This window comes from Meriones unguiculatus, chromosome 18 (genome assembly GCF_030254825.1).
Source record: "Meriones unguiculatus strain TT.TT164.6M chromosome 18, Bangor_MerUng_6.1, whole genome shotgun sequence".
Classification (NCBI taxonomy): Eukaryota; Metazoa; Chordata; class Mammalia; order Rodentia; family Muridae; genus Meriones; species Meriones unguiculatus.
Genome location: NC_083365.1, coordinates 23,435,238 through 23,460,602, shown reverse-complemented (window position 1 = coordinate 23,460,602; position 25,365 = coordinate 23,435,238). Strand labels below are relative to the sequence as shown.

Here is a 25,365-nt window from a genome sequence, read left to right as displayed (position 1 = left end):
ACATTTATGATGTTATTTCAGGGCTGACCACTAGGTATTGGATAACCAATCGGAAGGCTCTTTCCTGAAAATAATCTATTTCTTCCTCTCTCCCAACCAGTCAAAATGCAGAAAACAGATAAAGGTGGAGTATCTAACCCCAAAAGATACATCTATGAGACAGTTCCTGCGCTGTTGGGAAGAGGAAGCAGAAAGACTGTAGAAGCCAGGGAAATAGGGGGTCTGCAGCCTACTTTTTCAAAGGTCCAGTAACAGAATGCAATAATAAAGTTCCAGCAAGTAACTTCAACATGGATCAACTCACAAAGGATTATGTGCCATGTTGGTAAGGGCAGGGGTGAAGCTAGGACCTTTCATGTGCAAGGCAAGTTCTCTTGTCGTTGAGCTACATCCTCAGCCCTTGCACCTCACCTTGAGCTCTAGTTACTATCTCTTATCTGGCCATTACTCTAAACTATACCAAGACCCCTTCATCCACGGCAAATTTGTATACAGCCAGCATCCCCTTGTGGCAATCTATATAATCACACAAATTAAACATACCCTTCTTGACATTCTTCGTGTGATTTTCATAAGTTTCTATAGGAATCTGAGTGTGAAACACTGAGAAAAGGGTATCTTCAAATTCACAGCGCACAGGCTCTACTTTAAAAGAAAAAAAAAGGACTTGTTCAATCTGCACAAAATAAAGTTATCTACACGGTTGCTTTAAGGAAGAGAGAGGATTGAAGGGTCATTCTGCTATTCCTCAATCCCCTCTATACACATGAACTGTTAAAAAAAAAAACAAAAAAGTCAGTGTCACTCCCAAGTTGAAATGGCAATCATCTTCACATGCACCACGAAAATGGACTGCAGAGGATGGCCAGACAGCGCTGCCCTAGATGCTCGAGCGCACACAAGAGCATCACCGCTCTCCAGAGATGACCTGTGCAGTCCACAGCGGTGGCACAGACAGAAGGCACACCCGGTAACAGAATCATCCCCTTTATTCCAGGCCTTCAAGTTGGAGATTTTAAACATATGCTCAGCCACTAACGGAATGTCTTTGAGTAAGGTATGGTGGCAAATACCTACGATTCCAGGAGGCCCAGGAGTTTGAGTTCAAGGTCATCCTCTGAAATACAGCAAGTTCAAGGCCAGTCTGGGCTGCATAAGACTTTGTCTTAAAATAAATAAAAAAAAAAAAAAAGACACAACATACAAAATGGCTCTGGGGAGCCAAAGCACTTGTGAACGCCTGATGACCTGAGCTCCATCCCAAGTAAGGTGGAGGGAGAGAACCAACTCCACAAAGTCCTCTGACCTTCACACATGAGCCATGGCATGCTCTTCCACCTACCTATGTGTACATGTACACACACACACACACACACACACACACACACACACACTTTTTTTTTTTTTAAGAAAGAGTACATTTTGGAGACTTATGGAAGTTAGTGTTCTTCTCTTGTCATTTCTTCTCTTGAGCTAAACTCTATGAAGGAAAGAGGACCATTGCATTGTTCAGCATTTTTCGTTTAACTGTGATCTTTTTTTTTTTAATGTTCTCACATCAGCTAATTTAATTACTGTATATCTTTGTTCTGGCTAGTTTTAGGTCAACTTGACACAAACTAGAGCCATTTGGGAATCGGGGCTCTTGATTAAGCAGATGTCTAAGGTCTGCTTACAGACAAGTGTGAGGGAAGGCGCAGCCCACTGTGAGTGGTGCTATCCTGTGCATGTGGTCCTGGATTTTAGAAGGCAGCCTGAGCAAGCCAGGAGGAGAAGGCAAGTAGGAAGCACTCCTCCATAGCCTTGCCTCAGAGTTCCTACATCCAGGTTCCAGCCCTGCCTGAGTTCCCGCCCTGACTTCCCTTGGTGATGGAGCTATCCCTGAAAGTGCAATTGAAATGAACCCTTTCCTCCCCAGGGTGTTTTTGGTCATGGTGTTCTCCCACGGCAACAGAAAACCAAGACAATCTTCAAAATCAATTTTCTCTTAATATATGCCTTAATATATGCCTTAATATAATATGTTGAATCTGCCAGTTTGTGCCACAGAAATCTTTTGTTTTAAAAAGCATGGCATGTATGGTGGTACATGTTCTTAATCCCACCACTTAGGAGGCAGAAGCAGATGGATCCCTGGGTTAGAGGACAGCCTGACCTGCATAGAGTTTTCCAGGACAGCCAGGGCTACACATTCAGACTCTGTCTCAAAGCAAAACAAAACAGATCACATACTATCCATGAAATTAAAAATGATAACTTGTTTTTCATGAAAATTAAACACTTTGGGACTGAAAAGATGGTTCAGTTGGTAGCACCTCAGTTCAATCTCTAGAATGCATGCAAAAAAAAAAAAAGTCAGATGTGGAAGTGCATATTTGTAACCCCAGCTTTGGGAAGACAGAAACAGAAAGATCCATGAGACTCACTGGCCAATCGGCCTTGCTGAATCGTTGAGCCTCAGGTCCCAGTCACAGTCTCTAGTTCCAAAAATCAATCAATCAATGAGTAAGGTTGGCAGCTCCTGAGGAACAAATGATGAGTAGCTGTAACTGTTCACTGGACACAACCTGGAATCACCCGGGGAAAGAGCCTCAAAAGGGGTTTTCTACACCGGATGGGCCTGTGTGCATGTCTGTGGAAGGCTGCCTTATATTAACTCATGTGAGAAGGCCCAGTCCACAAAGGGCAGCACCATTCCTTAGGCAGGGTGTGGAGAGCGGCAGGGGGTTAAGCTGCATTGTCATGCTTTCTCCTTGGCCTCTACCTTGACAAAGAAAGGAGGAAGTTTCGCCAAATTCCTTGAAAGCTTGTCTGTGTGACCTTGGACCATAACTGCTTTAGGGAATTAGTTTTAGAATAGGACTTTATCTGCTATAGTGAGGTAGTTTTTGAAATGGAAGTTGGGCATTTCCGTGAACCTTTTCTTTTCTAATGTGGCTTGTCTTTGCTCTTACCCGTAAAAAATGAACCCTGGAAAAAACCTAGGCTGCTTCAGTCATACTGACAGCCCTCTCAGGCCATCCCGTGTGTAGTGTGATTTGTTTTAATTATTTTAAATCCTCACTCCCCACCCAGGCACTGTTAGACTCTGACAGCGAACTCCGGCAGTTTGGCACTCGAACCAGGGACCTGGGATATGGGGAAAGCAGTGAAGGACGTTGATGAGCTCAGATCATAAAGGATGCGGTGAGTAAAACAGAGTAAAAATGGGACAAGGCAGGAGTGTTATGTTTTTTGTATGGTCTTCAATTAGAGACAGTCTGTTTCTGTGGCACAAGACAAAGAAAGTAAGAAGGAGGAAAGACAAACAGGAGGCTTCAAGACAAAATAGGATTAAACCATCTGCTCCTCCTGAAGAGTTCTATGTCTCTTCTGATGATGATAATTCTTTGTTAGAAGAAGACTCTGAGGATGACTCAAATCCTGATGAGGTTTTACAGGGCTGGAGGATTCTGAGAGATATCCTCTGGATTCAGGCTATGAGTGTTAAAAAACTTGAGCCTTGGCAAAAAGAAAGTAATAAGTTGGAATGGGGCTTGGAGGAAATGAACAGAAAAAATGGAGAATTAATGATTAGGGAAAATGAGGCTCAATCCCCCACTCCAACTCCATCATTGATTGCAGGCTTGGGCCCTCCTCCTGGGACTAAGACAGCAGCAGTGGCCCAAAGACAAGGGGACTTTTTCCTTTGTACAGGCAACTGTATTCCCTTTGCAAGTTTCTTTACAAGAAGTTAGGCAGAATGGAGAAGATATCGCTGAATTTTAAGGTTTTCCAGTGCTAGAGCAGCCTGATGGACAGGGTAATAAGGTGAGAGTCCATGCTCCTATTTCTTTTAAACAATTAAAAGAATTAAAAACTGCATGTTCTCAATATGGTCCTACAGCACCTTTTACTCAAGCTCTGTTAGAATCCTTGTCTATTGAGGCCCTCTGCCCAGGATACTGGAAGAAATTAGCAAGAACATGTTTATCAGGAGAAGATTATTTATTAAGGGAGCCTTACAACCTGGACTACCTACCCCTTCTGCTATACCCAAAGATACTTTTAAGATTATACTAGATTTAAAAGATTGTTTTTATAATATTCCTCTTGCTCCTCAAGATTGTAAAAGATTTGCTTTTAGCATGTCATCAGTAAATTTTAAAGAACCTATGAGAGGTATCATTGGCTTGTACTACCTCAAGGTATGGTAAACAGTCAAACCTTATGTCAAAATTTGTGGCTCAACTAGACAAGCATATACTTCTGTGTATATTATTCATTATATGGATGATATTTTATGGGCTCACAAAAATGACGGGATTTTATTAAGTGCTTTTGCACACTTACAACAAGCTTTTGAAATATCAATGTTTAGTAGTTGCACCAGAAAAGGTGCAAACTGAGCCACCTTATTTGTATTTGGGACATAAATTATACCCTCAGACTATTATGCTTCAAAAAATTCAATTAAGGAAAGACAACCTAAAAATTTTAAATGATTTTTAAAAGTTGTTAGGTGGTATTAAGTGGCTTAGACCCCATTTGAAATTAACTACTGGAGAGCTGAAACCACTTTTTGACATTTTAAAAGGAGAGGCTGATCCTTTGTCAAAAAGGGAACTTACCAAAGAAGCTCGTGATGCTTTGCAAAAGATAGAATTAGCTATTAAAAAGCAACATGTTCAATATATTGATTATTCAAAAGAATGGGTGCATATATTTTGGCTACTGTTCATACTCCCACTGATGTATTGTGGCAAGAAGAACCGTTATTACTGTTACACTTGCCTGTGTCTCCTGTGCGAGTTCTAACGCTGTATTATGAAGCGGTGACTAGTTTAGTTCAAATGTCTCACATAGAATCTCGCAAGTATTTTGGTAGAGAGCCTTCCTTTTACCAAATAGCAAGTAGATTGGTTATTTAAAGCACATTGTTGGGCCATAGCTTTTGCTCATTATTTAGGATGCATTGATAATCGTTATCCAAAAGATAATTCAATTTGTCAATGGCCATGCTTTTGTATTTCCTAAAATAATTAAACAAAAGCCATTACCTCAAGTTCCAACAGTATTCACAGATGGATCTTCAAATGGTAAGCTTTATATATAGGGCAAGGACAAACTTTTGTTTTGCAAACATTGCCAGCCTCAACTCAAGTTGTAGAATCACAAGCTATGGCTACAGTCTTTAAAAATATGGCTTTTACTTCTTTTAACTTATACACTGATAGCCATCATATTGCTAAGGCTTTGCAAGTCCTAGAGACTGTAACATATATTGATATGGCTAATAAATACAAGATCTATTTAGAAAGATACAACAAAGTATTCGGAGCTGTGTGCAGCCTTGTTATGTAGGGCATATTAAAACTCATTCAGGGCTTCCTGGACCTCTAACTTTAGGGGAATGATTTAGCAGATCAAGCCACACACTTGGTCGGATTAACTCAACAAGAATTGGCTCAAAAATCTCATGCCTTACATCATCAAAATAGTCAGAGCTTAAGAAAACAATTTAATATTACCAGATAAGCCACTAGACAAATTGTAAGATTATGTTCTTCTTGTCCTGAACATTTTAATGTACCTCAATATGATGTCAATCTTAGAGGCTGGACTCCCAATCATTTGTGGCAAATGGACGTAACTCATGTCCCAGAATTTGGAAAACTGAAATATGTTCATGTAACAATTGATACTTTTTCAGGATTTATCATGGCAACTCCCTCAGCAGGCGAAGCCACCAAACATGTTATAACTCATTGCTTAAAATGTTTTGCTACAATTGGTAATCCTTCCATTATAAAGACTGATAATGGCTCTGTATATACGAGTCAAGCTTTTCAGCATTTTTGTGCGAAAATGAATATAAGTCATAAAACGGGTAGTCCATATAATCCTCAAGGCCAAGGAATTATAGACTGTGCCCATGGATCTCTTAAGAACCAATCGCAAAAAATAAAAAAGGGAGAGTTATATCCCCAAACACCACAGAATTATATTAATCATGCTCTTTTTTTATTTTAAATTTTTTAATATGGATCTACAAGGCCATTCTGCAGCTAATTGATTGTGTCATCCTAATACCAAAGATAATTATGCCCAAGTAAAATGGAAAGATCTGATTACTGGAATATGGCAGGACCCCGACCCTGTATTACTATGGGGAAGAGGGTATGTCTGTGTCTTTCCACGGGACGCAGAAGGAGCCAGATGAATCCCAGAAAGGCTGGTGCGATTTGCAGGAAATGTTCCCCAGAAGGAGGATGTTCTGGCTGTAGACAATCGTGAATTCTGTCCTGACGGTGAACGGAGAGCTGTATTGGACTTATGCTCCTGACTCGCCTTTGTTTCACTCTGCTCAGGGGAGAAGATATTGTGCATATAAACCTTTTAGATATAAAGTGACTGGACTTGATTAGTCTGATAATCAGAATTTTCAACAAAATTGGGAAGAATGGGAAAAAGAACTGACTATGGGACTTTGGTCTGCTGAATCAGACCAAAACAAGCTTGCTTCAGAAACTCTTGGGAGGTCCTATAACTGCGTATGTATATTCTCCTTACGTTTTGTTGTTTGGAAATGTTAACAAGATTCAAACTTTACCGTTTCTTGCCATCAATGTAAACTAACAAACTGTATTTCTAAGCTTTCAAATGGACAGCAAGTTCTGGTTGTTAGATAGCCTTTTATTATGGTTCCTGTGAATATTTCTCAAGCTTGGTATTCTAATAAGGGATTTTGAGTGCTAGAAACAGACCTAAAAGAATGGTTGGATTAATTATTGCAGTTATTATGGTCCTCATGGTCATCTTTTTACGTCACTTTTATAGGACTTGGCTTATTACTCTTAGGAGCATGCCTCCTACAAGGAATAATTACAACCTTCATCAAGGCCTTCTGGAATGTTAAAGCTGATCTGCATAAGATTAAACTCCAGCAGCTACCCTAGCAGAGATTGGTAGTTAAAGATGAGTAAGATTTCTCTCAGGTGTATTCAACCTAAGACAGGGATGAATGATGGAATTCATGCACCAATGACAGATAAGAATATATCTTATAAGAGAGACAACCTAAAACAGGCACAATCTTCTGCTCCATAGCTCTTAAGTTGTGGTCAATTTTTAAAACATAAAAAAGGGAGAACTGTGGAGAGCTGCCTATTAAGCTGCATTGTCATGTTTTCTGCTTTCATTGAGGCAAAACATGTCTCACCATGCCCCAGGTAGAGCCTGTACATAAGCGCTTCCTCATAAAGCTTACAGTTGGAAGAGAGGAAAATGGAGTGACTTTACCATGGAAAACTCTGACAAAGGCTTCCTCAGCCGGGGGAGGGGGGAATGTTAACATCAACAGGGTGATACATGCTGATACATGCGTTAACACTGTGATGTAATGCAAATGGTACTTTAACTCCGTCACCTTCCTTCTCAGAGGAAATCATGAGATCAATTCCAACTGGCGGACATACTACAAAATGCCTGACCATTGTGCCTCAAAGCTGCCAAGAACATTACAAACAAGGGACATATGAGAAGCCTCCCTAAGACCAGACTATGGAAACATGAGGGCTAATGTAATGTAGTGTCCTGCACGGGGTCCCAGGACAGGAAAAGAACACCAGATAAAAATTAAAGAAACATGAAGAAAGTTTTGCTTAATAAGACCATACATATACTGGTTCACTTCAAATATACCATACTCACGAAAGGTACTCCTGATGGGATGGGTATATGGCAAAAACAAACAAACAAATGAAACAAACAAAAAACCTCTGTATTGTCCTTTTAACCTTCTGTGAATTTGGAGTTGTGCTAAAATTTAAAAGCTTACTTTTTTCTTTCTTGGTTATTGTTTATTTGCTTTTGTTTGTTTCTTTGTTTAAGACAGGGTTTCTCTGTGTAGCTTTGGCTGTTCTGGAACTTGCTATGTAGATCAGGCTGTCTCTGCCTCCCCAAATGGAGGATAGTGGACATGAAAAAAAGCCAAGAACAGTCAGAGAACTGCCTCCAAGACACAATGTGAGCCAGACAATTCGGTTTTTCCACCCCCCACTCCCACCCCACACTAGAACATCCATGCATACAGACACTAATGCTCACACATACACACACATGCACACACACAATCTAATCCTGCTCCATATTTATTTATTTATTTATTTATTTATTTATTTATTTATTTGTGTATGTATGTTGGCATGCTTGTGCCGCAGGGCACACATGAAGGTCAGAGGGCAACTTGAGGGAGTTGGTTCTCTCTTTCAGCCATTTAGGTTCTGGGGATGAAACCTGTCAGGCTTATCAGAAAGCACCTTTGCCCACTGAGCCATCTCTCTGCCTCTAATCCTGCTTTATAGAAACAAAACTTCTGAATAAATTCAGCCATTCAAATCAGTACCGACTAAAAGAATAATCTTCCATTAGCAAGAGGGGTTGACCAAGGAATAAGATTCATTACTTAAATCTATTAACTTAACAACATTAATTTTATTTTTAAAATGTTCTAACAATTTAAATAGCTATTGAAATGGATTGAATTCAATCTCAAAAAGTAAGTCTATAGTTAGTGTTGGCAATAGCAACAGTTATTTTAAGAAGACTTTAAGTCTAGAGTGAGGGAGTCCCGCCCAAACTGACTCCAGAAGGACCAGCAATTCAATAACAATGTTATTAGAATTAACACTATCTTCTGGTTGACATGTCCAAAACTAACAAGATCCAAGGCACACAAACTAAAGATAATCAGAATGAATAAAATGATCTAGTTAAATATAAAATATTATGTAAGGCATAATTATAAACATAATAGAGTTAATCATAAATTTATAAAAAGTTACCATCTTTTCTCCATATCACCAAGAACTTGCAAAAATATATTGAAATAGTCACCAACTGAGACAGTAACAGCAAAGATATTATACAGATAATAGCAATGGATAGCATCTAATAAATATGTGAAACCTGTCAAAATTTTCTGGATCATGAACAATAGTATATGAAACACCATATTTGTTTTAGTATTGTCTAGTAATCATAGAAACTAGTATTTATTGAGTACGTGCTACCAGTGTTAAGGGCCACAAGCAACCACATTGCAAGGACACAGGAGTAGCCTTCAGTGGAATTCAGATATAAGAAACTTAAGAAGCCCAGCCAAAAGCAAGCAGGGAATTAAGATATTCCAGGAAGTATTGTGAGTGATTTTAGAAGAAGATTCTCAGGCTCCAGTGGCTCCTTCAGATGACAGACACCTGACCATCAACTTGTGGTCATGAGGAATACTAGTTGGAACCACCCAGCCATCCTCTTCCAAAATGGCTGAAATTCTAAGAGTAGAAATGCTTTCTTCTTCTTCTTTTTAATATACCAGGTTCTGAGATAATTTGTTATGCAGTGATATACAACTAATACAATTACCCCATAGGGATATACGGACAGCAGAAAGACAAGATAAGGAGACTAAAACTATTTGAACAGCCTAAGAGGAAAATGCTAAAGACTAGCCTCATAAGAGGAAAGAAAAAGGAGCCAGATGCAGGAGAGGCAGAACAGAGTCTCCTCAGAGGAACTGTCACTCCCAGAAGGTGATTATGAAGCACGAGGAATTAACTGTACAATTTTAAGTCCCAGTCAAACTAGGGTCCTGAACTGCTGTTCAGTTCAGGAAGTTGTCTCCTGTGCCAATGAGTTCAAGGCTCTTCCCCACTTTTGCTTCTAACAGGTTTATTGTGTCTGGTTTTATGTTGAGGCCTTTGATCCACTTGGACTTTAGTTTTGTGCAGAGTGATATATATGGATCTATTTGCATTTTTCTATATGTAGACATCCAATTAGACCAGCACCATTTGTTGAAGATGGTGTGTTTTTTCCATTGTATGGTTTTGGCTTCTTTGTCAAAAATCAAGTATCTGTAGGTGTGTCCTCTGAAAGACTCTACCCACCAGAGGATAGAAGCAGATGCTGAGATTCACAGCCAAACTTTGGGCAGAGCACAGAGAGTCTTATGGAAGATTGGGGGAGTACGGAGGGTGGGGAGATAGAAGGACCGTAGGGGCAAGAGATCCACAAGACCAACAGAGCCAACAAATCTGGGCTCAGGGGTGCCTGCAGAGACTGATGCACCAACCAAGAACCATGCATGGAGAGGACCTAGACCCCCTGCTCAGATGAAGCCCATAGGCAGCTCAGCCTCCATGCGGGTTTCCTAGTAAGGGGAGCAGGGGCTGCTCTGACATGGACTCTTTTGCCTACTCTTCGGATTACGTACCCCTGGCAGGCCACAGAACAAGAGAATGTGGCCAGTCCTGATAAAACTTGATAGGCTGGGGTCTGTTGGTAGGGGAGGAAGGCTCCCCCTTTCTAAGGACTAGAAGAGGAGAATGGGGGAAAGGAGGGAGAGTGGGACCTGGATGAGACAAGAGAGGAAGGCTAATATCTGGATGTAAAGTGAATAATTTAAAAAAAATTAATTTGATTTAAAAGTAAATAAAATAAACGGGTTGCAACCAGATGCTGCCACCTAGTGGAGGATGTACAAATACTGGGCGCTTTCCTGGTCACAAGGGAGGGAAACACATGGGTCCTTATCTTCCTAATGACACTTACAGAAGCACTGTATTTAGTTAAAGATCGTATGGGTAGATGTGAGCATGCCAGTTCACTTTCATGCCAACTTGAGACAAGCTGGGAAGAAGGAAATCCTAATAGAGGCTTGGCCCGCTTTCACATCCTGTGCTCTATAGCCCTGCCTAGCTGCCTGCCTCAAAGCTCCTTTCCCTTCCCAGGCCCTGTTCTAGTTCTGTGATCGCCACATACTCTCTCTCCCACATAAAAACACACATATGAGAATCTACGGTCGATATGAGAGCGAACACATACTCTTTGTCCCTCTGAAGCTGGGATGCCTCACTGGAAATCACTTATTGTCCTCCAAACTTCATTTTTACTGATGAATAAAACTGTATTGTGTGCACATTGTACATTTATTATCCGCCCACCTTTTGATGGACAGCTAGACTGCTTTCATTATCTTGCCATTGTGACTAGAGCCTCAGCAAACAGTGTGTATAATACTTATGTTTATGTAAGTTTACATAAACACATAAGCATTTCTACGGTAGGATATTCAGTCTTTTGGTAGATGTCCATGAATGGTGTCGCTGGGCTGTAGGGTAGTTCTAGTTTTGGTTTTTGAGGGATTTCCACTCTGATTTCCGGGTGTCTTCAACAGTTTAAACTCCAGCAAGCAGTGAGAAACAGTCCCTCTCTGCCCCCATCCTCACCAGCACTTGCTGCCATTTGTTTTCTCGAGGACAGACGTTCCGACTTGGAGAAGGCAGAATACCTAAGTTGTTTTAATGTGTACCTCTTTGATGATGAAGGATATTAAACACTTTTAAAAATATTTACTGGTCTTTCTTATTTCTCCTTCTGAGAACTATCTGTTCTAGTTAACCTGCATCTCCCATTCTGTAGGCTAGCTGCTCAATCTGTGGTTTCTTCTGTTGTGCTGAAAGATTTTTAACTTACACACATGCTTTTTATCATGCATATGCATATGTGTGGTACATGGAGGTCGGAGTGTCAGTTCTTTCACCATGTAGGGTCTAGAGACTGAATTAGGCTTGGATGCCAAGCGCCTCTACTTGCTAAGTCTTCTTGTTGGCCCATCAAGCACTTTGAATTTCTCAAATCCCATCTGTCAATTCTTGGAGCTAATTTCTGTGCTGCCAGGGTTCCATTCAGAACATTCCTTTCTAAACCTATGTTTGAAAGTGTTGTGCTGAGCAGTTTCAGTGTTCTGGGTTTTAAATTAGGGTCTTTGATCTGCTTTGACTTGATTCTTGTTGGGTGAGAGAGATGGCAGCAGCTTCATTCTTCCACAGATGGCTATCAAAACGGTTTCGCCAGGACCTTTTATTTAACAGGCTGTCTTTTTTCCAGCATATGTCTTATCACTTTAATTAAAACCAGTACAGACTTGGAAAAGTCCACTTACAAAGAAGTCCTTCAATACAGAACGGGCAATGCACACAGACTCTAGGAGAAAATTTTAGTATACCATAAACCCTAATGGCTCAAGTTCTGAGCTCTCCGTGCTGGGCCCAGAGGAAAACAAGCATGAAAAAGCATTGCCCCTCAAACCACACCTTCACTCAGAACTCCACACTGAATCATGCATTTGCGGTTCTGAAACGTTAGACGTCCCCTTTGTAAAGGACAAAAGGAACCCAGCATTCTCAGAGAACTCAGAGAATCTTAGAGCATCCCGCCCACACAAAACTGGAATAGCACCTGATACATAGGGGAGGAAGTTCTAAGACTATCTTACTGCAAAGGAAGAAAAAGACGGAGGAAAACAAAGAAGAGAAGAAGAAGGAGGAGGAGGAGGAGGAGGAGGAGGAGGAGGAGAAAAAGAAGAGGAAGAAGAAGGAGAAGAAGAAAAGTAAAATTGGCTGGTCTGTAAAGGCAGGGCTGTGAGATGACAAGAAATAGGCAAATCAGCGATAGAATTTTACAAAGGTGTTGCACAGTACTGAGTGGTCCCTAGTGAGACCTCAGCAGGCAGAGGACTAGGGGTATAAAATAGCATCTAGACTCTAAGAGGGACAGGAAGTGATCCCAGGCATGTTTCTAGGTTTCTTCTGTGCCCTCTCTCCCCCCTGTAGATAGACACAGTCCTTAAAACACTCAAACAGACCTACACTAGGACACTTTCCTCCAATGCTACCAGGTGTGATCAGTTATTTTCTCTCCAAAGGGTCACCCTCACAGGGAAGAGGAACAGCACCCACCGACTCTGGCTAAGAGCACAAATTCTCCCTTTACTCACCGTCTGATGCTCCTGCAGACTTTGAAGTCAAACACAAAAACTTTTTAGTGTTTTCCAACTCCTCATCACTTTCCAAGTCTTCAGTGTTTTTTGCAGACTGATGGAAGAACAATTTAAGTTTACATATGAGACAGGAAAGTAACTATACCTGCTGATTCTTATTCCAACCCAGTTCTCAGTTATGTTCAGACACAACTGAAAGGCTCAACCATTTGCATTCCTTCTACCAGGAAATATGTTAATATTTCCTGTTTCTCTGAAATTCTGTCTATAGGTTTTTCTCAGAAAAAGCTTACAGATATAATTCTTAAAGTATCTTCATATATTGTCATATATATACATACATATATGAATAAATATAGAGAGAGCTCTCTACATGTAATCTCCACAGGTAATTGATATATATGTGTATACTGAGTTATCCACAGGTACCCCATCAAAATGAAATTCCAAGGGTGGTCTCCTATTTCCTTATGCTTCTATTTGTAATTCTTATTTTGAAATAAATTAACACTAAAGTCAGTCAGCAACTAAGGATGACTGTCAGAATCAGCCCTGGACGGGGGTGGGGAGGGAAGGTCACTGCAGGGTCCCTCACCCAGTTGCTCTATACTGAGGAGCAATATGCAAACACACAGCCACCACCGCCACAAAATAAATCAGGAAAGTGGGGCCCCATTCATGCTGCCACCGGCTGTGCTCTTCTTGTCGTTAGAGAAAAGCGATTCTTTAGAGATCTTACCTTGAGTCCTTCCCACAGCTTCTGCCTCATTTCCACACCTTGCTTTTTAACTTCCTTCTCTCTATATTGCCTTTTGGCCAATATCTTATCAAATTTGTGCATCTTTTGAATAGCACTTTGAAGTTGGGCATCCAGTTTTTCTAACTTGAGATCAGCTGCGTTGTGTTAAAGGGAGAAACCGATTTGAAGGTTAATAAAACAGTAAAGTTTTGTTTTGGCTTTACTTTTTGTTCTTTCTTTCGACCGATACTTAGAGCCAGTGGCCACATCTGCTACGTTAGTATTGAGTACTAACTCTGTGAGCAAAGCGAATTCTGGAGTGTCTTTTCATATAAATGTCTATTCACACTGAGAGGCAGGCACTTAAGGGTCCAGGGGATCACTAGGAAAAAGTTACAGCAGCGGGCACAGGGGGCTGCTTTTGTGATTTTTAAGTCCCAAGCTGGTTCTCTTTCATTCTACTAGACTGCCTATACCGAAACCTACAAAGTAAACGGTAAATATGGAGACACGGACCCTATTCTAAACTGTTTCCTGTTAGCTGAAAGAGCAGGTATGCGGCAGAGAACTGTAGAGGAAAGCAGTTCATCTGGAGCCACGCAGACTGGGTCTGAGGCACAGCAAACTCAAGGGAGTGTTCCACATCCACAGGTGGGCCTCTCCCCACCCCTCTCCTTTGCTGGCTTCCTGACTCACATAAAAACGTTACTGAGAAGATGATAACTGGTGGTATCTCATTTGAGGTTAAGGGCTTTGGAAGCTTTGTCACTCAGGGTTTATTGGCAACTAACGATAACAGAAACAACAGCAACCGTCACGTATAGGCTTGCCTGATGGCGCAGTGCAAAGCAGCGCATCCACGCGCATTGCCCATCTTAGCCCAATGCGGTGGTCCTCCTCATCTTCCTTTCAATTAGTACACTGGGGCAGACTTAAATCTGATTTACGTGCCTACCCAAAGTGTTCTAATTAATAAACAAAACAGTAAGCTCTGCCCAAATTTGTTGACTTCACAGTGAGAGCACTTAGCTCCCAGGCAACACTGCCCTTGTGAAAACTGATGAAAAGTGATCAACTTGAAATGAGCATCGGTGCTCCAGTGCTGAGCCTCAGATGCCCCAGGTCAGATCTTCTAGAACGGTACACTACACTAAGGAAGAGGCCAAAGAGTCTGGCGATGTTTGCCTGCAGCACACTTCTTTACCTCTTTAAGAAAAAGAAAGAAAGAAAGAAAATTAGAAAAAAGAACATTGATCTAATAAAGAGGTTTCTAAAATCATGCTGCTTGCAAAGATCAAATGTAATAGCTTCTAGTTTAATTTCCAGCTGCCAATCCTGGCATCCCCAGGCTCACTGTCATAAATAGCCTCTATGCCAGGTATTTTGAACTAACTCAAACAACACAAAAAAAAAAAAAATTGATACTGGGAGCTGGGCCAGACAGCTAATCTCAACTCTCTTAGCTGTTTCTTAACCACAATCAACCCCGTTCAAATTGGTACCATTATCTGAACTGGCAGCTAGGCCCCGTTTACTCACCATCATCTCTGGACTATCACTGCAAATGCCAGTACAGCAGGCAAGAACGCAAATGGCACCTCGGTCATGATAAAATGGTACCTACCTCACAGAGCCTCCGCAAGAGTCTGAGACCCCACATCCCGAGAGGTCTGCACATCACAACTGAGAAGTGCAGATCTCATTCAGGCTGGCCAGAATTGATTTAATATCAGAAAAAAGTAGCTTTTAAAATCTCAACATTATTTATCATCACTGAAATTATCGTTAAAGAGTATTTATAAGTGACCTAATACATCTTATTCTGTGACTTTAGCCATCAAAACTGATCCATGAATCATGCCGTACAATATGGAAATCCTCCCCCCATAAATGTAATATGAGCATAACAGTAATTTTTAAGTAACATGTTTGATTAAATTTCTAAATATATTTAAATACTCTTAAGATTCTTATACATAAAAAAGTGATTAATTTTTCACCAAAAGCATGTCTCCTCTTTGTACTTAACTGAAAAATGTATTTCTAATATTTTAAACACAGTATCTGCAATTGTCATTCCCCAATCGCCCAGGGTCATCCCACCTGGGTGCTCAGGGAATAGCTGACGATGGGCCAAGCCGGGGTCTTCATGTGAGCTCTCGTTGGCTGACTTTGTGTTTCTGAAGTACTGTGCCCACTTCTCATAATTACTACTTCTTCTTCTCTCCATGCCACTGTTTGAGGAGTGGCCCTCTGTACCAGAATTCAACTGGTTTAGCATGTCAATCTAAAAATAATTCCAACAAGAGAATGCCCAAAATATAATACTCAAAGACATTTAAAACAATAATGTATTTTCTTAAAACGTCACACTTTATGGCATTTAACATTAATGCAAGCACATACAGAGACATGTAAATACACACACTAGCGTCAAAGTTCCTGGACACATAGAGCCTTTAATAAAGTGCAATTTAAATGCAAAATAAATTTGATAATATTTCACTAAATAAATACCACTGTCCCACCATCTTAAATAATAATGGGGAACGACCGGCCTGATGAGCCTCGCTCAGAAACACTGCTCTCTGCTGTCCACAACAGCATCTACCCTCCCCCTCCCCCAGCTGTTGACTGATATGAATGACTCAGAAGTGCCTATTTGGAATGAGATGTGTTTCTATTAAGAGTCTTCTAATGAGACTCACATGTTTTGGCTTTCTTAGTTTCCCATTTTGTTTCAGCTTCCCTTTACACTTCAGCAAAACTCATTTTGAAAGCAGCAGTTTGGCACAGCTGTGCTTTCCTGAGAGAGGGCAGAAAGGGACGTTCGTGGATGGGTCAAGGAAAAGCACAGTTTGCAGAACTCAGAAATCTGCACAGGGCAATGAGAGTCACAGGAGAAGTAAATTCATCCCAGGGAGAGCCGAGTTCTCAAAGGATCTCTCTCCATGGAGGACTGGCTACGCCGGCCCCCTGGGCCTCAACCACTGCAAGGTGCCCACATACTCAACACTCCACCATAGCAACGGGCAGCCCAAAGACCAACCTCAAGGGCTAAAGGTGTGTGATGCTAAGGATTCAACTGACTGCTGTGCAACGCTCTTCCTGACGAGAGGCAGGCTCTCTGTTGTTAGGCACCATGTAAACCAGGCTAGCAGGTCAGAAGCTGCAGGGAATTCTCCCATCTCCAACCCCTCCAGGAGCACTAGACATATCCTATGCCAGTGACACACCCAGCTTCATGTGGTTCCGGGGGGTTCAAACTCAGGTCCTCACACGTACGCATGACAAGTACTTTACCTTCTGAACTGTCTATGTTTTTAATACTGAATGGTTTTCATAGTAAAGGCCGGTGGGTGAATACTAGATATTGGAGTAAGTTTCCTTATGAAGCCGAACAACACGTGAACCTTTGTGAAGTTTAACATAGATTCAAAACAAAACAAAACATAACCCTTAAGAAAGGAGGAGGAGGGGAAGAGAGAGAAAAAACTGAGTGAGCTCATCCCGAACAATCTACAGAAAAGCAGGAACCTGTGAATCTCCCGGAAGCCTCCAAAGAGGATGTTTAAACAGCTGCTTAGGACAACCTTGGTTTCCTCAATTGTTGCTTTGCAAACAGAAGCTTACCTTGAAGGACCCAGGTTCTGGTGGGAGCACCTCCAGAGAAGCCGTTGAACTTCTGCTCCCTGGACATGATCTTGAACTTGAGGCTGGTTTTGAAATTCCATCCAGCTTTCCCCTTATAATATCCATTGACATCCTAGACTGAGCCAAAAGAATTAAGACACAAGTGACTTAGAGGCCTAAATGTCTCACCAATCAATTTATGTTTACAGCCAGTTACTCAAAACCTATTCACTGCCAAAGTCACACATGTAAGCACTCTTCCTTGTCATCAGAAAAATCTTAGATACATGGATTATGCAACACAGACTGATAGCAGCTGAAGTGAAATGCAGATGTGAACATTGTCTGTCTCAGTGAAGGAAAGAAAAAAAAAAAACATATCAAGTCCTTGCTCTTCCCCACAAGAACACTCCAGGACACCTCTCTCAGCCTGGACTCACTGCCTCTTAATGATTTGCCAAGGCCTCCCAGCTACCTACCTCCTTCTGAGCGTGTCCTCCTCCTTCCGGCCATTCCTGTTCAAGGTAAGCTCCAGCCGCCTCTCCCGACCCAGCTCAGACATCGCCCTCCTTCAGTTTTCTGGAGCACCTTCCCCACAACACTGTCCTCCTTTAATCTCCCTTCCTAAAATCTGAAGTTCTGTTTCTGACTGGCACAAGAGAAGAAAACCTACACCCTCTAATAGAGGCCTACACCCTCTAAAAGAGGCCAGACTTACGTTATCTGGCTATACTTTGCCAATCTCCTCCTCGACCACTTTATGCTTGGGACTATCCGCAGAGCTGTCTTCACGCTAGCCACGTTATGTCTACTGTGGATTCTGGAGGTGAGACTAGCTTAAAGTAGGCAGAACAGCTTAAATGGAGGGAGAAGATAAAGCCCGCAGATATATCCTTCCAAACCATGTCCTTGACAAGAGACTGATCTAGATCTGACTGGTGATGGTGCAACAACATGCATACTGAGAAACTAGAAAGAAAAAAAAACTGAGACATTTCCAGCTAAAGTGTGAATGGGTATCTCCTGCCAAATCTTTTCTAGATGCTCATAATTATATGCACGCATTAAAACTGCAATGTCCGCATTCTACAAAGTGGCTTGTCTTTCCTGCTGCCTGTGGAGCACAGACTCGGGGTCTAGGGGGACCTTGCACACAGAAGGAAATGCAGACACTAACAAACTGGCACTGAGGAATGAGACGGCTCGGCCTCCGACTGCTCGGTGTGCCAAGGGTGCCACTTCAGAGAACAGTTGGTCCCCTCTTCCCACTCGGCGGCTGAAAAAGGCATTGATGTCAACATCATTCACACTCCGTAAAAGTGTTTGGGCTCACTCAGGAGGAGCCTGACACTGTTATTATGGAATGATGGAGCACTCTGGCCCCGTCACATCACCGCTGAAAAGCGCAAGTCACTAAAAGGCCAAATGTTTTTTTCCAGGCCCTGAGCATCCTGTCAAGGAGGACTTCGTGCAGCCCGAGGGGAGCGGGCGTGTGGCAGAGCCAATATAATACACGTCAGAAAAGGCCAGGGCATGGGGACCCATCCGTGACACGGATCAGCTGAAAGGCTCCAGAAACCTTTCCATTTGCTTCAAAAACTGCTCTGTTACTCTTATGTTTCCTCCTAAACATATCAAATTAAATAAACCACGGTTCACGGAAAATGTAGCTGACAGTCTATCTGTGTATCCGGCCATCTGGAAAAGAAGTCCGAAGAAAGACCGCTGAAATGGGATCTGATGGCGTATTGTGTGTTTAAGAAACCACTTGTCACACAGAAATTCCACATGAAAAATGAAGAGGTGAACGAAAATAAAATAAAAAACAACCGATGTATAGACAACCTACATGTGCCCTGAGTGTGTGCTCACCAGTGTCATGCCTTCACGGAGTCTATGGGGTGGGAAACAGTATTCCAAAAGAGGGGTGCAGAAGAATCTATTATACTAGGAAATGAAAGAGGGCATCCAAAATTGGATAAAGCCAAACAATAGTTGAGTATTCTATTTAAGAGTTCAAGATAGCTGCCTCCGGAGAATGTGACCAACAATTGCTGTATTATTTCTTCCACTGTGAATGTTCTATGGCAGTTTAACATTTAGACCATATTATTTTGATAAAAGTAAAAACTAATTTTAAAAGTAATGAGTAAATATAAAATATGCAATCTTCCAGGGGCTGGACGAAAACGCAAGGATAGCTGGCAAAGGGATCAACGATAGGCCGGTTGTGGTGGCACACGCTTTTAATCCCGGCATGTGGGAGGCAGAGGCAGGCAGATCTCTGTGAGTTCAAGGCCATCCTGGTCTACAAAGAGAGTTCCGGGACAGCCAGGGCTACACACAGAGAAACCCTATCTCAAAAAATCAATCAATCAATCAATCAATCAATCAATGATATACTAAGCATCTGTTTGAATGGAAATGGCCCCCATGGGCTCTTGAATACTTGGTCCCCAGTTGTCCAAACTATTTGAGGAGGATTAGGATTAGTAAGCGTAGCCTTATTGGAACGGGTGTTTCATGGCGGAGTGGGGTGAGGAGGAAGTGCCCTTTGAGGTTAGCTCTCTCTGCCTTTCACTTTCAGATCAAGATGTGGGCTCTCAGCCAGAGCTGCTGCTGTGCCTTTGGCCCACCATCATGAACTCTAACCTTCTGAAACTGTAAGTCAGCTGAAGGCTTTCTTTTATAAGTTAGGGTCTCTGGACCAGGAAAGCAGTGGGATGCTGCAAACAGAGCTTAATGAGCCATCCTAGTAGGAGGTTAGAAGACAACAGTCCTGAGAGCTGTGAAGACTGTGGAGGCCCACTGATCTCAAGAGGTTTCAGAGGGAAACGGTACTAGCAACTGGGCTACAGAACATTCTTAGGATATCTGGCAAAGAATTGGGGCTCTTCCCTGCCCTTGTCCTAAAAATTTGCCTGAGGCAAAACTGAAAAACAGGGCATTAATTTCCTTGGCAGAGGAGATTTCAAGACAGCCTAACATTGACTCTGTTACGTGGTTATTAGTAATCACTCTTCCTCAGGTCCACAAAGAAAAGAGTAAGTGGGACAAAAAGAAATGACTGTTTCATACATTCCCTCATTGATGATCCACGAAGGCCCATTTTCTTAGGGCCTTAAAAGAATCAAAATTAAAATATCGGTCACCTAAAACAGTCAGTGAATTAGATATGTGACCAGGCTCTAACGGTAGCAAATACCTGCTCATACATGCCAACGTTTCATTACATTTTTAATCAGTTCATGTAGATAGGACATCACTGCTCTGATGAGGCAAGACTGCCTGTATCCCCAGATTAGTTTGCTGCCAGTCTGACTGTCTGAGAAGTCTATTCATATTCCCCAGGCTGATGGATAGCCAAAGATATCTATACGTTTGGTTTACATTTCTTCCATCATAAGAAAAAGCCCTCTCTCTATTTTCATTTTTTTTGTGTGTGTGTCATAAGTATGTGCTGTTTAAGGTCTAAGCTCCTGACGAGTTCTCTAGACCTCAATGGCAAGAAGGCTTAAAAAGATGGACCAATGCAAATAGGATTTTCAGCAGAGACCATGATCTCCCCTGGAGCAGTAGCTGGAGTCTCCAGACCTGGCCAAGCCGCTGTGACCACCGCCCGCTCTGGGAGCAGGCCACACACACCGCTATGGCCCTGCCCCTGGGGGCTGAGTCCACCCTCTCACTCAGGTCCTGCCCCACAGACCACGACTCCACCTCGCCCTCACTCCGCTGGGCTGCCTGGCTCCCAACCTCTGCCAGCGGTCTGTGGGGTCCCTCACCTTTCCGGTGGGGACGAAGGCTGGACAGCTAGGCACTCACTGGCGCCGCTGACATCCGAGCGTCACCCACGTTCCCCTCAAGGACTCGTTTTTTTCCCCCGCCACCGCCGCCTCTGTGGCAAAGAAAGATGCAGCGGTCCGAAACCCGCTGCTTCAAGGAACGTCGTTGCCCTGGCAACTAGACGCGCGCGGATCTCAGTCTCGCGATACCTGTAAAGGGCTGTACCATTTCCGGGCCCCAATAGGCATTGAGGACTGGAAGACTGTTAAAGTGGAAGGAGGGAAGAAGCCGCTGGTAGGGGGTGGAGCTGTGACCTCTCCTAACCTTCTTTGCAATGAATGTTCTGGTGGGGAGTGGTTTGTTCATATTTAGTTGGAGCCCGGACCCAGGATCCCGGTGTTTACATGGCTCTGACCAGCTGCTAGGATGGTCTACAGGCCAGCTGTCCCCTCAGCTCTTACTTACCTCCCATGTCACTATCATTACTGCCTTGCAAGACTGATGTGCCGCTCAGAGAGATCTCATGTGTGAAGGTCATGTCAAATTTGGAGAGCTTTGTGTGTGTGCGTATAATATATATAATAATAATAATATTAACATATAACATATTATAAATATAGTTATATAATTTATACTGTGTATGCATGTGTTTTATAAAGACTGAGCTGCAATAAAGCAAAAAGGATTATGATGGCTTGTGTGCACCTTCTTATGCGTTGGGGCTCACGGCCTGAATCACCAAGCTGATCTCAGTATCTTCCAGTACGGGCAGCGTTCCAGTCTGAATAGCCCTTGATTGCTTACAAGGTGTTTTTACACCCAAAGCTCCTTTATCCCCATGCTTTTGAGTAGGTAGAGTATTTCTTCAGTCTTTTTCGTCAGAGCAAATAAGTGTAAATGGGGTGCCCAAAGAGCTATAATCTAAGGTAGCAGAGGGTAAACACCTGTAATTACCATCTGTGTGCTACTGAGCCTCTGTTTCTATCTGAGGCCAGCTGTCTCCCCTGAACCCCATTCCCTTTATTGTATGATTGTTGTTTTCTTTTATTTGGTTTTGTTTTTTTGTTTTGTTTTGTTTTTGCTGTTGTTGGTTATTACTGGTGGTGATGGTGGTTTGAGACAGGGTTTTTCTGTGTAACCCTCCTGGCTGTCCTGGCAACTTGCTCTGTAGACCAGGCTGGCCTCGAACTCACAGAGCTCTGCCTGCCTCTGCCTCCTGAGCGCTGGCATTAAAGATGTGTGCCACCGCGCCCTGCGAACCCCACTCTTTTATTGGGCCTCAGTAAGGCATGTGCCCTCGGCTGTGTGAGAAGCCTCTCACACTTAGAAAATCAGACCATTTTTCCGTAGTCCCCTGTTCCCACTCCATCCTGCCCAGATTAGCACATGGCAACCCCATCCTCCCCGGCTCCGCTCAGCAACTTTGGCGTCAAGTCCTCATTGCCACCAGGTCCGCATGCATATGCATCCGAATCCAAACGCTCCTTGTGCCTGTAGTTCTCTTGCTAGATGTTTGTGACTGCAGGGACCTCCCTGCAGTCCCTCTGGGTCCCAGCCTCCCTGGCACCTCCTGCATTCTTGAAGCACACTGGCCTATGGCATGTGTTCAGAACCTCAAATCCTGCCACTCCTCCACTCCAGGCTCCCCGTGGCTCTCTGTTTCACCTTCCAATGCCCACAGGTCCTGAATGATCAAACTGTTGCCCTCTCTGCCCTCCAGTCTTGCCACCTTTTCCCTGATGAACATTGCTCTAGCCTCCATCTTCACCATGAATGCTTCTACAGGGAAGTTCTCTGTATTTCCCAGGAATTTGTTTTTCTAACCCCCAACTCCTTTTTAAGTTGACAAATCGAAGACATGGAAGGAAGTATTCTGCTTCTCGATGAGAATTAACCCTTAGCAGCCTGCATAGAGATGTAACTGAAGGAATCCAGGGATACCACTGCCAAAGCAAGAGCAGAAATAATGACACGAAGTCAGAAGTTGAATTCACCATTTCCCAGTACCCAGGTAGATGCAAGGGCAAGGGCATGGCTTAATTTAATCTGTCCATCATCCTAAGAGCTGGTATGTGTTTGTGCTGTGCCTGTGCAGGCAGGGAGGCATTTTTAGTGTTTTGTTTGTATATGGTTTAAAAAAAAAAGTCTCACTGTGTATCCCAGGCTAACCTGGACCTTGCCACCCTCCTGCCTTCTTTAACACTAAGACTGCAAGCCTGTGCTTATGATACCCAGCTTGAGCTGAATCATTCCTGGGAATAAAATAAACATTAGGAAGCTTAGGCCATTGCATATGTTACACAAATCCTATGAACAATGTTTTAAGAAATAAAACTGGGCCAGGGAGACGGCTCAGCAGGTAAAGGCTGTGCAAGTCTGGAAACCAGAGTTCAAACCTCAGAAGCCATGTAAAGGTAAAAGAAAGGAACCAACTTCCAACTCAGTTTTTCTGACCTCCACATGTGCATCATGGCACATGTGCAGACATACATACATACATACATACATATATACAGGCATACATAGTTTGTAAGAAAAAGAGCAAAGAAATAATGAGTTTGGTTCACAGTAAGTCCTTACCTTCACAGTTCTCAGCCCATGTCATTACTATATTAAATTGCTGGTAGATTTGCATCCTATACGAAGAAAATGAAAAAGTATACTGGGGTGTAGCTCAGTGGCAGAGCACCTGCTCAGTGCGTGAGAGAACCTGTGGGTGAGCCGTAGCAATCCCAAAGCAAGGAGAGAGAAGTAGCCCAGGCTGCCTTTCCAAAGTGGAATCTCGGTATTGGGAGAGGATGGCACATCTAATGCTCAAAGCACAGAATGTTCCAGCAAAGCTAAGTAAATGGCTGAGAGCATCCACTGTGCCTTCATTTCTCAACCTTAACGCACGAATCGAAATGGGTTTGAGTCAAGATTCGTGCCTAGCCAGCGAACTAACGGCCTCCGCGGCGACTGTTTGTGGAAGTCACGTATTTAAAACACATCACCTGTGCTTCCCCGAATGGACACTGTTCAGGGATTACCTGGTTTAGTATACCTAAGCTACAATTCTGTGTTCTTTGTTCCTCTTGATATCAGCTGTCTCTTAGTTAGTATGATATTACTCAGCTACTACCCAGGAATGTTCTCTGTGTTTTCCAGAATTTGAATATAAATTATAATGCCAAATTCAATCATTTGGATTTGGTTTTTTTTTTTTCTTTGTATTTGGGTGGTGTTTGTTCTTTGGGGGTGGGGATTGCTGGAGATGGAAATCTAGGCTCTCCACATATGAGTAGGCAAATGTTCAGCCTCTGAGCAGTATTTCCAGCCCTAACAGTTCTTATAATTTAAACACGTGTTCCAGATAATCATAATAGTAAGTAAAAATATGAGAGTTGGAAGTCTTTCAAGGCTAATTTAAGGGCCTAGAGGCATACTCACAGAATCTGTACTCAGCCTGTGTGAAGTCCTAGGCTTGATACGAGCATCAAAGTAAAAGAGGTGATGCGCAATGGCTGCTCTTCAGAGGACTGGGATTCAATCCTCAGCCCCCACATGCTGGCTCACAGCGGTCTGTAACTTGAGCCCAAGGGAGAACCTGATACTCTCTCTGGCCTCTGCAGGCACTGCACACAAGTGACACACAGACATACATAACACGTAAACTAAAAAATAAGATACGGAAAACAAAAAGTTTGTAATAATGAAGAAAGCGGTATTATTAGGAGTGTGGTATTAAATAGGTGGGTAGCCCTAGATAAATTCATAAATATTTATGGACCACAATGCCCTCACTTGGGAAACGAGGCTGGACGTGGATTGGCGTATTTAACTCCGCTGCACATTAGAATCACCATCGCATAAACTACTGGTCCCAGGGCTGCACCTGAGAGCCAAGAAAAGCACCTTCTCCACACTTAGCTGTAAATGCATCACCCAAGGAGTGATCTTGATAAAATGCTGGTTCGGTCTCTGGTGGAACCCTCACAGGAGATGACAGGGCTCCTGGACTGCCTACTGCTTTTTGAGTAGCTGTAGGTAGATCATCTCCCAGTGCCTACACACCACTCCTGTTCTGTGAACAAAGGCCTTTTTTTCCCTTTGTGTATGTGTGCATGTATTTTGTGCAGGTCTATACAATGCACATACAGATGTGCGAATGTCACCGAGGTGTGCCAATATGGTGTGGAACTCAAAGGGCAATCTCAAGTGCCAGTACTTGCCTTCCCCTTGTTTGGGGCAGAATTTCTTTATTGTCTCCCCATGGCATATGTGAGACCGAGACTGGCTAGTCCATCAACTTTCTACAATTTTCCTTCCCCTCCCTCCCGAGAGGAGCTCTGGGCTTAGAGGTGTGTATCACCCACTCCAGCTTTTCTGGAGCTTAAGGGATATGAAC

The 25,365-nt window shown here is 42.7% G+C and overlaps 1 protein-coding gene across 4 annotated transcripts in view; it reads right to left on the bottom strand.

Annotated features, from left to right (window-relative positions):
- Fsip1 (fibrous sheath interacting protein 1) overlaps nucleotides 1-21,137 on the bottom strand; it is a 117,542-nt gene extending 96,405 nt beyond the window's left edge. For 2 of the 4 annotated variants that reach the window (XM_060371512.1, XM_060371515.1), the window contains exons 1-6: nucleotides 20,978-21,137; nucleotides 17,196-17,333; nucleotides 15,666-15,849; nucleotides 13,563-13,717; nucleotides 12,821-12,917; nucleotides 544-645 (exon numbers count right to left, since the gene is read on the bottom strand). In XM_060371512.1, the coding sequence (XP_060227495.1) occupies nucleotides 544-645; nucleotides 12,821-12,917; nucleotides 13,563-13,717; nucleotides 15,666-15,849; nucleotides 17,196-17,327 (670 nt within the window). In that variant the 5' untranslated portion in view covers nucleotides 17,328-17,333; nucleotides 20,978-21,137. The remainder of the gene's footprint in view (nucleotides 1-543; nucleotides 646-12,820; nucleotides 12,918-13,562; nucleotides 13,718-15,665; nucleotides 15,850-17,195; nucleotides 17,334-20,977) is intronic. The other 2 variants (XM_021661325.2, XM_060371513.1) reach the window with 2 other exon arrangements.
- Nucleotides 21,138-25,365: the final 4,228 nt, after the last annotated feature.